Consider the following 15,049-nt stretch of genomic DNA (forward strand, 5'->3'; position numbering starts at 1 on the left):
GTAGTTAAAAAAATGTTGCATTAAAAGATGAGGAAAAACAAAGTGTCTGTATTTTTGGTGGCGTAGAACTGAAATGATTTGAATATAGATAAATTTCCTTCATAATTCTGTGTTATTTTCACAAATTGGGTGATTACACAATTATTGTTGCACTGGATTAACAGTTCAATGGGTAAGAAAAATGATGCTGGAATTAAAATGAAGCAAGATTAGATTACTCACTGGATAAGAAATGTTGCGAGGACGGCCCAAAGTCTCGATGGGCTTCCTGGAGGAGCTTCAGTCTGTCCTCCACTGCCACCTGCAACAAGAAAGGTGACATTCACGCAAACATTCAAATGAATTGGACATTTATCGCCGTTGAGGGCAAGGTAGAAAGATGCATGTTGTTCTTTTTAATCCCAAAATAGACGTGTAACATTCATTTTGCCCAATTTTCTCTGCATGACTTGAGCCTCGCGGTACCCAGCTGTGATTACACAAAGGCAGAAGCGAGTGTTTGCTTGGAACAAAAGTGGAAACAGAGGGGATTAGTTTAAAAAGAAAAACAGAGGGCGGAGAAAATGCCACGGGGATGGAACAAAAGCATGACGGAAAAAGTTAGCCTATGCTGTATTCCGCTGAGGCGGCGTGTACCTGTAGTAGCTTCCACCTCATGTTGAGCTGGTCCAGCTGCCTGGAGGCGGTAGAGGACATCTGAATGTCTAGCGGAGTCAGCTCGCCAGAAAGATCGTTTACTAGCTGGACGTCTTGGCGCAGTGGGCTGATTTCCTCTCGGAACGTCTGGGGGGGGGGAAAAACAAATGAGAGATGCCGAGGTCAGCTAAACGGCTAATCGGTTAAATGTCCCATGAACAACTGGTCTCGCTTCAAAGTTCAATTACCAGCGTCTTGTCAATGTGGTCTTGCAAAGAGTCAATGAGTAAGTCGCCCACGGGCTGCCAGTCCGACTTGGCGTCCTCGGCCCGACTCAGCCGCAGATCCAGCTGGTCCATGGAGCTCTGGAGCTCCTGCAATCGCTCCAGGGCTTGCTCCACCTGATTCTGCCAGCCTCCCGCGTGACCCCGCAGACGTTCCCAGCGCTCCCGAACTTCACCCGTCTGCTTGCGGATGGCCCGGGCCAGTCCGCGGGCCTTCTGCTCTGGACTTAGCTCTGGTTGGGTGAAAAAAAAATGGGCAAGACCCACACACCGGAATGGTAAGAATTCAAATCAGGCAGGCAACAATCAACCATTTATCGATACTTGCTTTTTTTTGTACATCAATATTCTTACCTGAATTTTCTTTTAGTTCACTGTGAGCTTGTTAACATTTGTACAGATTATATGCTTGTATGTACTGACAAAGCCACTTGTTCTAACAACTAATGTGCTTCTCTCTCTGTAATATTCACATAAGCATGGTTTTAACTGTCTTATTGTATTTTCAAGCTGTTAATAGTACGGATACACACGTGTCTATATTTCACTCAATAAAGTTCAGAGGGTTGGGGAAAAAGACTGTATTTTATTGCCTGCAACATCAACATATAATTAAATACTACTGTAGACAAATATACATGCTAAATAAGGGCAAATACTTTTTTCCTTATTCAAGTTGTGACTTTAGATAGAAGACACACATAAACACTAGTGTCCTACGAGTGCAATCAGAGGATTGCAGTCAGGTGCTGATTGTTTCAGCACAAGGCCCAACCCCCCGCTGGCTCAACTGTGTCTGCGTCCGTCCGTGTTGGATGGTTTGGAAGCAAAAATGACACCCCCCCCGAACCGACAGCGGCCCAACCCCCGTTGATTCAACTTTGTCAATTATGTCTGTGCTGGAAGGCTTGCAAAACGAAAAGCTGCCTGGTGTAAACTGTCAAAGCCAGTTCAAGACTTTTTTTGGGACCTATTTCAAACGTGGGTCATCAAAGTGCAGAATTTTGACCATTCAAGAGCAAGCAAGTGCCTCGCACAAATTAAAGTATATTGGACAAATGAAGGAAAACGTAGCGTCCCATAAAACTAGGCATTCATTTAACAGGGCTGGCCAAACTAAAAAAAGGGCAAAAGTGAGTGCGGGGGTGCTTTGGTTTCAACCTTGACAGAGCAAAGCTTTCCACAATACTAGTGTCCTACGCGTGCAATCAGTGGATTGCAGTCAGGTGCTTCTCTTGCCCAACCCCCGCTGGTTCAAGTTTGCCAGTCAGCTCGGTGGATGGCTTGGAAGCAAAAGCTGCTCCCCCCCACCCACAGCGGCCCAACCCCCTTTGATTCAACTTTGTCACCTATGTCTGTGGTGGAAGGCTTGCAAAACAAAAAGCTGCCTGGTATAAACTGTCAAAGCCAGTTCAAGACTTTTTTGGGGACTGAAGTCTCTGACATATTTTAATCATATATTTTAATCATATATTTTAATGAAGACTATGACCTATTTTAATGAACACTGACATATTTTAATCATATATTTTAATGAAGACTATGAATCATTACAATAAAACACAAGGCTTTATTTGTATATATTACTACTGTATAATTAAACACTTGTTTTCAGGTTAGGTCGATAAGTCACAGTTTTAGCCGATGGAATCAGATGCTAAAACTTATCGTCTAACAGGTGGTGATTGAATTAACATCTCCTCTTTGACGCATCCTTAGTCATGCAGGCAACAATCAAAAGTTAATCAGCGACACAGCGAAAGCTAAATAGCACAAGCGGAAACATACATAATCAGGTGTTTCGCTCACGACGCCCAATCCTATTCGACTAATGGCACTAAAACATGATCATTCACCGTCTCCTTTGATTAAAGCACAGACATACGCTGTCCTGGAAACTCATCTTCTCAGCTATTTATATAACCCGACGATACTTTGATCACGGTGTCGAATATCAGAGCCTTGTGAAGTCTTGCCACGCCCCTGTTGCACCCTCTTGTTTCAATTAAATAATTCATGCCAAAAGAAGCAGAGAATCGTTTGAAGGCAAACGTGGCGACTCGACGGAAATTCGGCCGGTTTAAATCCCAGGATACTGACCTGTCTTGGGCTGCAGGTTCTTGCGCGGTTCTCCCGGACCTTCAATAGGCTGCTCGGCTAGAAACAGGCGAGCTTGCTCCAAAGTGCTGACCACCAGCTGCTCGCGTTCTTTCAGTTCCGATTGCAGCATCTGAAAAGTAAAGAGATATTTCAAGGTGTTGGAGGATTTGCGTGTTTTTCTTTTTAATAGGGCTAATGAAATGAGGGACATGGAGAGTTTAATGATTACTCATAAAAAGACAGTGTTAACCTGCCAGATCATGCTTGATTATTTGATTTGTATCCACTACCAGATTGCAGTTTTTTTAAGTCATCCTGTGTCTAGTTTATTTTACAATGTACAGGTAAGACTGAGTGTGGAGTGCACGTTAACACGCAGTTCACTTTTTTTTTTTACGTAACACACGGATAAGCTACATCACAGGTGTCAAAGTGGCGGCCCGGGGGCCAAATCTGGCCCGCGCATCATTTTGTGTGGCCCAGGAAAGTAAATCATGAGTGCCTACTTTCTGTTTTAGGATCAAATTAAAATGAAGAGTAGAGATGTGTATTAAATTTCTTGAATTTCCCCCTTCTAAATCAATAATAGTAATTTTTTAATCCATTTTTTCCCTTTTTTAGTTCGAAAATTTTGTAAAATCTAAAAATATATATAAAAAAGCTCAAATTAACATCTTTTTAGATCTATAAAAAACTGAATATTCAGGGCTTTTAATCCAGTTCTTTTAATCCATTTATAAAAAAAATCTAAATATTATATCTAAAATTGTCCGGCCCACGTGAAATCAATTTGACGTTAAAGCGGCCCACGAACCAACCCGAGTCTGACACCCTTCAGCTACATGAACTCAGAGTGAACTGCGCGGGCAGATTCCATCACAAAGAGTGCCCACTGTGGTCCGGCCAATCGCAGCGGATGTTTATTTATTTTACGCTCGATGATCAACAAATGATCGCCGCTAGCCCTCCCAGTCCAAATGGATTGGACCTCTACAGTGCCCGACTCCTCTTTTTTTTTTTTTTTTTAAACACCAGCATATGGCCTTCCTGATAAAAATGATTGTACCCAATGAGGTGCATTCGCTTAACCTTTTCCAACTCGTGATCCTGGCAGGCAGAATGAAGAAAGAGGGAGTATTTATAACAGTGTAATTATTTTCATTTTAATGCACGCATGACCCCGGGGACGTTATTGCCTATCGGAGTGTGTGATTGCTTTACGAGGCGGCCGTGTAGTGTGCGACGCCGGCGGGCAGCTAGATGAAATGGGACCAGCTTTCTTGGTAATCCCACTTCGCCGAACATATAAAGGAATCGTACAAAAACACCAAAAAAAACAGGGCAACATTTCTCTAACTCTAAATTTCAATTTGGTGTTCAAAACTATATTAAGGATAAATTCACATTTAAAACAATCATAATTCGCCAATTCCTACCCGCAGGTCGATATTTTTCAGCCCTTTTTTGACATCCAATTGTAATATAATAACATGAATGAAGGAATAATTCTTATGTTGTTGAATTAATAGTAAATAAAACATTTTTTAAAAGGCAGGAGTAACAATAAAATAGCTTCCAGTATTGCAGAAGAATAAATGATCAACGCTCAAGCAATTAAAACCAAATTTAAAAATTCCCTTTTAAATGACTTTGAAATTGTAATGAATTGTATACGTGGTTTCAAAGCACTGTTTGTGTACGTTCTATTCTCCCTCTCCGTTTATTAAGGATGCAAATGATGGCAATTAATCAGTCTGGCATCACAATTACAATACATTTGAAGTGCTAATCACTAAAGTTTTAGAACAGAGCAACACAGCAACTTTTGAAAAAAAGTAGTAATTGTGAGTTTTGGTTTTTGAAAGCAGTGGCGGTCAAATGAAAAGACAAAAGTCAAATAGCGGAAATGCTTGTAATGGGCCCGATAATGGTGACAGCCTTTTAGCGGCTAATTGAATGCGTGATGATGAATAATTGCCGTTATGGACGATTGCAATGGGAGAAACACTTGAAAAGTTTGGGAACTTTGGTCAAGTCTGCCATGTTTAATAAGTGCTGCCTTTTTTTTCTCTCCGTCACTGCTGTCTTTCTCGGACCAGCGCTCGCTGGCTCAGATTTTGACTTCTTGTTCTTTTTAATAAGCGCTACATCCGTTGCTCACCGCCGAGCTAAGTGGCTTAGCGCTTTTATCTCGAAGGAGCACGGGAAGATACCAGTTTCATGTTGAAAAGAAAAAGGGTTGAGCCTACACAGACGCATTTTGGCCATCGGATGATATAAAGAGAGCGACTTTTCTAGGTTTCTGGGTAAAAGATAGAAAGGAAAAAATAATAATAACACCACAGTAGCAAATATTGGGGCTCTCTAAAAGTCAATTGGCTGCTCGCAAGTAATCAAGGATCAAATTAATCAACAATTTTGAAAGTCAAGTCATTGTTTAGAGCACAGGTGTCAAAGTGGTGGCCCGGGGGCCAAATCTGGCCCGCCACATCATTTTGTGTGGCCCGAGAAAGTAAATCACGAGTGCCGACTTTCTGTTTTAGGATCATGAAGATTATAGATGTATATTATATTTCCTGATTTTCCACTTTTTAAAATCAATAATTGCAATTTTAATCCATTTTTTTCTTTCTTTTTAGTTCAAAAAGCATTTTGTAAAATCTAAAAATAAATCTATAAAAATATGTTCTGTTTTCCACTTTAATATTGGACATAATTTAAAAATTATTTTGGTTCCTTTTGGAATGACTTTTTTTAAAGAGTTTTCCCCTACTAAGAAAAAAAAAGCTCAAATAGACATTTAGATCTAAAAAACTTACTATTTAGGGCTTTTTATCCATTTCTATTCATCTATTAATATCTAAATATTATATCTAAAATGGTCCGGCCCACATGAAATGAAAGATTTGATTTTAAATAAAGGAAAACAAAAAGGGAATAAGACAGATTGGATTATGTTATTTATTTTTGGTGTTTATTTTTTAAAATGTCTTAAAAATTTAAAACACTCATTGAAATGTCCTTTAAATAAATTGTTATTTTCAAATAACATTTTAATTTAAAAAAAAAAATGTAAACTCAATTTTCTGTCAATTTTTTGTGCTCAATGAAAGCGGATGATTTTTTCGTTGTGAATCAAAATGATTGATTAGACCACGATAAAATAATTTTTATGGCAGCAAAAAGCAATTTCAACAGTTTTTTTTCTAACTTGACCTTTACTAATAACACGGCTGCAATTTATAATAGAGCGTCAATCTGGAAGGTGATGAGCGTGAAAAAGAACATAAAAGGGAGATGCATGGGGGAAGATTGTGTTTTCTTGTCAGCGCTACGGTTCACTTCAACAGCTGAATTTTTGACAAAAAACGTTTAGTTCTGCTTGACACTTTGGTGTTTATTATCGTAGTCGTCAGTGCCGCATCACAAAGACAGCTGTGTAAAAATCCATCATACAAACAACCACTTTTTTGGGCCTGAGATTGCCTGTATTTAATTTAACATTTGGATGAAAAGTTTAGGCATAGTATTTTGTCAATCTGCCCTCCGACACATCTTCAAATTTAAGGCTACGATATCAATTTTTATGCTCTTATTTATTGACTTTGACATTATGCGGGTGATATTAGAAGTTTTTTGGCACAGAAAAGAAGCCATATTTCCGAGAGAAGACGTCAGGGTCACCTATTGTTTCGCACAATGTGCCGTTGAATGGGATTGATGACTGTTTCATGAAGTTGAGGTTAAGCGGCTACAAGAGCCAAAACGTTTATTGTCCTCCGCTGGAAGTGGGCCAGCACTTCACATTGGAGGTCAGCACACTATAGCACAAAAGGGATACCTCATTTATGCCACTAACATCCAGTCCATTCGGACTGGGAGGGAAAATTAATTGAAATTTTTCTGATTGTCAATTAATAGCTTGGAGGTATTATTGCCCTAAAAAAAAGGTCCCATTTATAATTGTTCTCTTCTTTTGCTTTTTTTTTGTCCACAGTGGTTTAAAAAAAAATACATTTAAAAATAGGACAACATTGACTTACAAAATAGTAAACTCTTAAATATATATATTTTATTGAATTATTTGAAAATATATTTTTAAAAAAGTTTGTTATCACTTTTCCTCCCATCCTAAAAAATAGTCCCATTTATAATTGTTCTCTTCTTTTGCTTTTTTTTGTCCAGTGTTTTTTTTAGAAAATACATTAAAAAATAGGACATCATTGACTCTTTTACAAAACAATAAAGAGTAACTAAACTCTTAATTATCTATATTTTATTGAATTATTTGGAAAATATATTTGAAAAAAATCTTAGTTTTCACTTTTCCTCCCATTTTTTAAATGAATGAAAATTAAAGCTATATATAAGAGAACATTGACTGTTATTAACAACAAACGCTAAATATTCTTTTTTTTATCTCCCATTTTTTTCAATAAATATCTTATTTATTTTTAAATACAAAAAGAGGAAAAATGAGAGACAGCAGGGTTTTTCCTTTTTCTCAGTTCTCCACTGGATTTATGATATTATTTAAATGTAAAATATATTGAATGTAACCTTTTGCGAAAAGCTAGCCTGCGACAATGTCAAGACAAGAGCGAGCACAAAGTGGCAAACAGCCTCATCCATCTGAATGCAATTACACCACAAAAATATCCAGCGCTCGTAATAAATAATTGAGACGGCTGACAAACACCAATGAAGACAAACTTCCCGACGGGTCGCTGTTGACGACTTGAGACGCAAGAAATGATAGGGTATGCAACGACAAAGTGAACAATGATGGCCAGGATAAAAGTAGCGCAGTTCATTATTCAAATGGCTTTTTTTCGCCCGCCGGCTGCCGATTGCCCGCAATAAAACTGCCGATTAATTACCGGGGACGCAGAAAACATTGCTGCTTATTTTCGTGGGGGACCGCCGCAAAGTGCAATTCGTCTTTACGGGACGTGGCGTGACCGGCTTGATGATGAATAATAACAGTGGTGATTACTGTGCATCCATTTACAAGCGCCAGAGGTTCTTGCGGTTTCAGCAAAGCGCTAAGATGCCTGCTATTTATTGATAAACACAGCAGGACGGAATTGTTGTCAGTTTGACCTGTTCAAGAACCAAAAGCATTTTTTGGTGACCACCTTTTAGTAATTTCATTCAACCACCCTGGCAAAATCTGAAGCTACAGGCAACAATAAGTTTGGAATGAATGAATCTAATGAACTCACTGGCTGCCAATGACTAGACCTCTGATCCAAACTGACTGATAGAGTTATGCAATTTGGTTTTCATTCAAATGTCTGAAAAATGTTAGCAAGAAAACGTTGTATTTTCCATTGCTTTAGGTAACATCATCGGGGACCCAAATTACGAGTCCGAAATTATCACTTATTTGGGTCTTTTGCCAGGAAAACGCACCTTATGGAGAAGCACTACCAATTTCGTCATACGCAGTTTCTGGGTATGATGACAATTAGGCTTTTAGTCGATTCAATGATGATGACAAAGCCTATGTCCGATTATTATTATTATTATTATATTAAAATGCTGGTCATTTGAATGGAAGGGTGGCAGATTTCTAAAATTTGCAGTTGTTAAGTGGAGTTAATTAATGCAATGGCCATGTGACCGCGGCAATACCGTGAGGTGAATCCTTTTCTAAGTCAATGGAGGCAAATGATTTTCAAGGTTGAACAATACCGTGCAGTGATTCTGCTGCTGAAGCAGGGTGGGCACGTCTCCACCGACGGGCATCTGTTTGGCCAGCTCCTCGTCCTGCATGCAGATCCAGCGCCACAGCTCCTCCAGGAGGCCCAGGAGGCGAGACCAGCGCTCGGCACTTGCTTCCAGGTGGGCGCTGTCGAGGCCAAAAGCCCGTTTAGACACTTTGTCGTCCAGAGGCGACCGATTAATTGACAATGGCCTTTTTGAAGGAAACCATAAATACAAGGTATTGGCTTTGACCGTGTGCGGTCGTTTGGTCGCTGGTCTTTTGGTCGCCTGGACCCAAACAACGGGCGACTAAAAGACCGGCGACAAAACAAGGTAAAACAAGACGGTCTACGCATCAGTAAAAGCCAACAATGGCCATGAGCAGTTTCACTGAGCCGACGCGTGAGTGTAGAAGAGTTTCTATGTACATGAGTTGTCCCCTTAGGAAGGGACGTCAGTCAGGGTCTTAACAAGTTCTCCAACAAAACACAATAAAAGTACGGGAAATTTGGAGCTTTTCTTTAGCCTAATAATTAAAAGTATGACTAAATAATAATTCACAGTTTGTATTTAGGGAATGTGAGCAACGATTTAAATGGTAATTATAAATAACCTTCCGGGCGACCAAAAGACCGACGACCAAACGACCGAGTACCGGCTTTGACGCCTCACGTTTGGATTGGTTACAGTCTTTATAGACCACAATCGAGGGTAATCTTCCTCAGTTTGCTGAACGGCGTCGGGGGAAAAGTGGAACGTTAGCAATTTTAGCTTCAATGGAATCTGCTGCAAGGCAAAGCAGCCTGCATTCTTCCTTCCCGTCTTTGTTCCGCTGCTTCTCGGCGCACTCCTTCCTAATCTGGGAGCCTTCCATCTGGCCCCTGTCACCCTCAATTCCATCTACACTTTCTTCATAGCAACCCGCCATGATATACAGTACTTTTTCCATTTTCCTTCTGCCTACGGCGCAGTGGGCTCTGTTGGTGTCATTGAGGTTTACGTGCTACTCATCTGGAGCTATCAATATTTCACCATGGAACGCCACGGCGGACGCCCCGAAACGCGGGGCGATCCGTATCTGATGGACAACGTCGCCCGGAACTTATAAATATTTCACCGCGTGAAAGTGGCGCCACGCGAAGAAAAAGGCTATCTGTGTCGTCTTTTATGAACTTGGCCCGGTCATATATTATGAATAAGATGCTAAGTGGAGGGGTAATGGAGGAGAGTGGCCTTTGAATGTTTGGATTTCATAAATTATGGGGAGGAAAGCGGAGGACGGCCCGAGTGAACCGGCGGTAAAGACCACGGATGCTTGTTGGTTTTGACTGACCGGATGTTGGCCGATTTGGCCTTGAGGTCGCTCCAGCGTTGGTTCATGTCTTCTAGCCGGTGTTGGAGGAACACGGCCTCGTCGGAGCTTCCCAGAGCTTTGACCATTTTGGATTTGTTGCCGTCCACGCTTTTGTAGATGTCATTGTGGGCGTCGATTTCAGCCTGGATGTCCTGCAGGGATGCAGACGGAAAGATTTTAAGTCATGTGAAAGAGTGACAGACAATAGGGAAGGAGATTCGTGCCGAGGGTTGAAGTTTCCTTATTATATTGAATGCCTGAGGGACATTCTTTGACTGTAAAGACCTGGGCTTCTCTATTTTGACGTGCGATGTCAGCCCGAGAGCGACGTGCCGCCTTTGCTCCCATCGCTGCCGGAGACAATATCCCACCCGCTGTGTCGCCTGTGTTTGTCAACAAGTTTTCTAAAAAGTGTATCCACCACGCATCTACAATCAACCTGGCTTTCTCACGGGAGTTGAGTTACAGACGCACTTTCAACACACGGGGAGGAACAACGCATACAAACAGACTCATACATACTCAAGAGTCTTAATTGAGCCATACCATTGAAACCAAAAGCTTCTTCCAAGTGTGTGACTAGACACGCAAGCAGGACTATTTCTGGTAGTGATATTTTTTTGAAAGATTTATGAATGAACCCTCGCCCCTAATACTTTCCCTTCAGGGTTTGCATCTTGTCCTCATTTTGTGAGTAGACTTAAGCCCCTAAGCATTGGAACAACAACAACAGCTATAAAATAAATATAAAAAGCATGAATCACCTCATCATAGGTGTTCACTGAATGACTTAAAAGTGCACCTCTTATGTGCTTGTGTGCGTTGGCGCTTCCCAGGCTCCTTGTCAAACGCTTTATTTTGGGATGTGTAAAATCGCTCCACTTTTTCCTGCCGCCCGCTCTCTAGTGGGACCCTCCCTTCCGTTGGAGCTATTTGAACACTAAATAAAGAAGCCCCAGTAGGGTATGGATGATTTGTGTGGAGAAAAGAACACTGCCTGCAGATACGCACAACTCCACACTACAATGGTTGGGATAGATCAGTAAAAAGTTTAGATGTTGCATGGAGACCATTTTGGGGCTCCTGATACCTGACTATGTGCTTATCACCTGATGCGGATAGTGTAACAAAAACAATTTTTTGTGAAAACAATATGCCAAAAAGTTTTTTCCCTCCTTTTGATAATGTTACGGTTCAGTAACATTCTATTGCGGCAATTCTTGGACCCTATAAACGAGATATTGCTGTAATAGCTGATTGATCGGACACTACTTAACTCATTGGCTGTCATTGACGGCGTTAGACATCCAATCCATTTGCAGTGGGAGGGTGGCCCCGAATGTACAAATGTATTGGAGTAGTGCTGATAAACTCATTCAAATTCACAGCATAAAGGATGACTGGAATGCCAAATCGGTGCAACACTCAATAAAAAAACTGCTTTCATTTCCAATCTTCATGCTTTGAAATCCGGAACAACTCAAAAGGCTCAAAAGTGTGACTTGAAAAGCAGACAAACATTGCGTTTATGACGCGCTTAGCATTTGGCACATTTGCACAATGGCAGATTCATGCGCGGTTGCCGAGCCAGCTGGACGCAACTCAAGTCATTACCCGAAAGCTTCCCCTTCCCTTTTTGAACTTGGCCCCTTCTACTAGCAACATACAACTGATTATAAGCACAAACACACCACTTGGGAGAGAAAACGGGCATTTGTAGGGCATCCGTTCCATTACAGAAGCGCCTTTTAGAATTCATTTTCGCATTTGAAACCGAGTCAGTGTGCGCCCGCCAAACTAAATAGGAGTGCGGCGTGAAGCAATAAGTCAGTACGCCACAAAAGCCTGTCTGTCCGTTCGTATTTCACGTTCTACTCCCGGGTGATGGATGCTAATTAATTATATTTGGCGGTTTGGAGGCCCTCAGCACTGTTATTAATTATGGAAAAATACTGGAGACATGAAACACATGCCCGGAATGACAACCAAAGAAAAAAAAAAGCAGACACAAACTAAAAATGTATTACTATTTCACCTAAAAGGACAAACAATTGTGTAGAGGCGTGCTGGGGAGGAAGCAAGCAGAGAGGCTAATGGCTTGTGGATCTCGCACTGAAAATAATGAGCCATGTTTTAGCTGGGGGCTGTAAACTGTTAGCAACTGCATTTATCATTACGTTGAACTAAATGTAATGCCTATGTAATTTCAAATTGGGTTACAGAAGTTTATATTTGACTTATTACGATTCCATCCTTTAAACCAAGGCTGTAAAACTCTAAATCTAAAACAATGTTTATTTTAGCTTTTTTTAAATATATTTTTAGATTTTACAAAATGATTTTTGAACTAAAAACACAGAAAAATTGATTAAAAAATGACAATTATTGATTTAAAAGGGGGAAAATCAGGAAATTTAATATACATCTATACTCTTCATTTTAATTTGATCCTAAAACAGAAAGTCGGCACTCATGATTTACTTTCCCGGGCCACACAAAATGATGCGGCGGGCCAGATTTGGCCCCCGGGCCACCACTTTGACACATGTGCTTTAGACTAAAGTATTTTTCTGCAAAGGCACTGAAATACAACTCATAAAACTTACGTTTTTAGGGTTCTTGTTGACAACACTAACTAAAGTCGGAATAAAATGTGTTAGCTATTTTCTAAGGGTGAATATTAGGGGTCTTAAACTTGCAGTTTGCGGGTCAATGAGGCCCATGGGAGAATTTTTTGCGGCCCTGTATTTGACATCTAAAGGGAGTGTTTTTGTTGGGTATGTTGCCATTGGGAATAAAAATATATACATCAAGAAAATCATTTAAAAATAAAAATAAATTTTAAAAAAAATCGGGTGTTATTACCTGTTCAAACTTCCTGAGTAGCTCATGCAAACTGAAGCTTAAACCAATCATATTGGAGCTTGTGCCTTAGCTCCTCCCACTCCTTCCAAGACTTTCTACATCTTCTCGACATACGTCAAAGCTCCTCCGACATCACGTCGCTCTTAAAGCCCTCATCAATCGGCCAGTCACACGAATGTATCCTTAGCATCCGTGCAACCGCGCTTTTGGGGATGGGGGGTCCAGAGTTCGGATTAACGTTTGGGTGTGTCCCTGACGGCCAGAAACGGAAAGCTGTAAATAGCGGGCGGGCAGAATTCGGCAAATCTTGGACTGGAAGTCTGCAAATTGGAGATAAGACGGCTGGTGGTGTCTGGAGGGATGGATCAACTTCTTCTTGTCTTCGCTTTTTTTGGCTCAATTTGTGCCCACTACTCCATAGCCCTTGGAAATTCTCGGGTGGTCAGAGTCACCTGGTCGTACCTTCACCGCCACTTGGTCCAAGAATGCCTTAAGTCCAGAATGTCCATCTTTTGAGTCTGCCTTTAGATGACCATGTCCATCTTGTAAGTCTGAGAGGTTGCAATTTTCTCTCTTCTGTGAACTTTCCTCCTGAAGGGGATCCGGCGGGGGTCTTAGCGTGCCGCCGGCTGCCTCGCTGGCACTCCGGCCCGTCAGCGGCCCCCTCTCTCCTTTTCCCAGCTGTTTATTATTGTAATTTCCCCTTCCCCTCCTCTTCCTCACTCGCTCAATCTCTCTCTGTCTCTCTCTCTCTCTCTCTCTTCCACTGGCTGTCCCCTAAACTAACTTGGACACGCCAAAGACGCACTTCCTGAGGCCGGCCCGTACTTTCCAGACTTAAGTTTGAAGGCCCCAATTACGATAAATAAACTAGAGCTACCACCATGCATCGAAAACTCCACAATTGATTTATGATTAAAATGACAATTAATTTCGATAGTTTTAAAAAAACTGACGTAGTGTTAGATCAGGCGCATCTACGTATTTTTGGGGGGGACCACTTTTAAGTATTAGTAACTAATTGGCTCCCATGGACGGGGCCGCTGTTAGCCCTCCAAGTGGAAATGGACTGGAGGTCTATCGGTTTCACAACTATAACTTTAAAAGGACCAGTCTGCATCAGATTGGCGACTGCCTAGTTTCATAAATGGAAGATTCTCATTGGCCGCTAGCCCTCCACTTTTTTGCGCCACGTTAAAGATGCGTCGGCGGCATTGCAAACAGAAGATACGCAAACATGCGGCGCACTTCAAAGCTGGAGGACAGATGGCTGTCAGGCCGAGGCAGCGACAGTGAGAAAAGACAAATGCAAGGTTGAATATTCATAAGGAAAATGCTTTGAAGTGCGCTTAGCTCATTAAAAAGATCGACATACTTGGGGGCCCTTTAAACAGCATTTTTGATTCCATTGACAGCTTGCGGAATTTCTGCTTAACCATGTCGAATGTATTGGACCATTTTTTTTTGGACACTTGTGGGTTTTTGGGCTATTCTGTATAGTCAAGAGATGAAAGCAGAAATTTGAATTTAGTAGAAAAATACACAATTACAAGTCCTATGGCCGCCAATGGTAAGAGAGATCATAGAAAAGCTCCAATTTACCAATAACGCGTTAGCCAAGACGAGTGGAGCTCCTACGTATCGGCCAGTAAAAGTTTACAGGGAGTGAATGATTGTGTTTCGGTGCCATTGATAGTGACAGAAATCCATTGGACTGAAAAAAATAAATAAAAATGGAGGTTTGAGATAAGCAAGGCTGACAAAAAGGAGGAGAGGACTCATTTGTAAAAGGCTGAAGAGAACGAAAATGAATCAAAGCTGGGAGGAGAAATAAAAGGCCTCGTCAAACTGCTGCCCGGCTTCGTCCACACTCATAAAAAAAGAGAAAATCAACTGTTTTAGTGTGGAAGAAATACAAAATACTCCAAAAGTATACGGATATTATTGCCACCTATATGTTGACACTACAAAACAAACTTTGCAGAGCCAAGAGAAAATATCCAGCAACAGCAATAGCGTGAGAAAGGTACTGATTCCAAAACATTCCACCCAACCCTGTGATAACAAGCCCAACTTTTTCAAATCATATTTTCCAAGCATG

The 15,049-nt window shown here is 41.1% G+C and overlaps 1 protein-coding gene across 6 annotated transcripts in view; it reads right to left on the bottom strand.

Annotated features, from left to right (window-relative positions):
- The window catches only part of utrn (utrophin), an 80,397-nt gene that overhangs the window by 22,085 nt on the left and 43,263 nt on the right, over positions 1–15,049 (bottom strand). For all 6 annotated transcript variants that reach the window (XM_077587696.1, XM_077587699.1, XM_077587697.1 and 3 more), the window contains 6 exons: positions 10,063–10,235; positions 8,718–8,874; positions 3,021–3,150; positions 885–1,153; positions 637–783; positions 223–301 (listed from right to left, as the gene is read on the bottom strand). In XM_077587696.1, coding sequence (XP_077443822.1) covers positions 223–301; positions 637–783; positions 885–1,153; positions 3,021–3,150; positions 8,718–8,874; positions 10,063–10,235 — 955 coding nt within the window. The remainder of the gene's footprint in view (positions 1–222; positions 302–636; positions 784–884; positions 1,154–3,020; positions 3,151–8,717; positions 8,875–10,062; positions 10,236–15,049) is intronic.

Source organism: Stigmatopora argus, chromosome 19 (assembly GCF_051989625.1).
Source record: "Stigmatopora argus isolate UIUO_Sarg chromosome 19, RoL_Sarg_1.0, whole genome shotgun sequence".
Taxonomy (NCBI): Eukaryota; Metazoa; Chordata; class Actinopteri; order Syngnathiformes; family Syngnathidae; genus Stigmatopora; species Stigmatopora argus.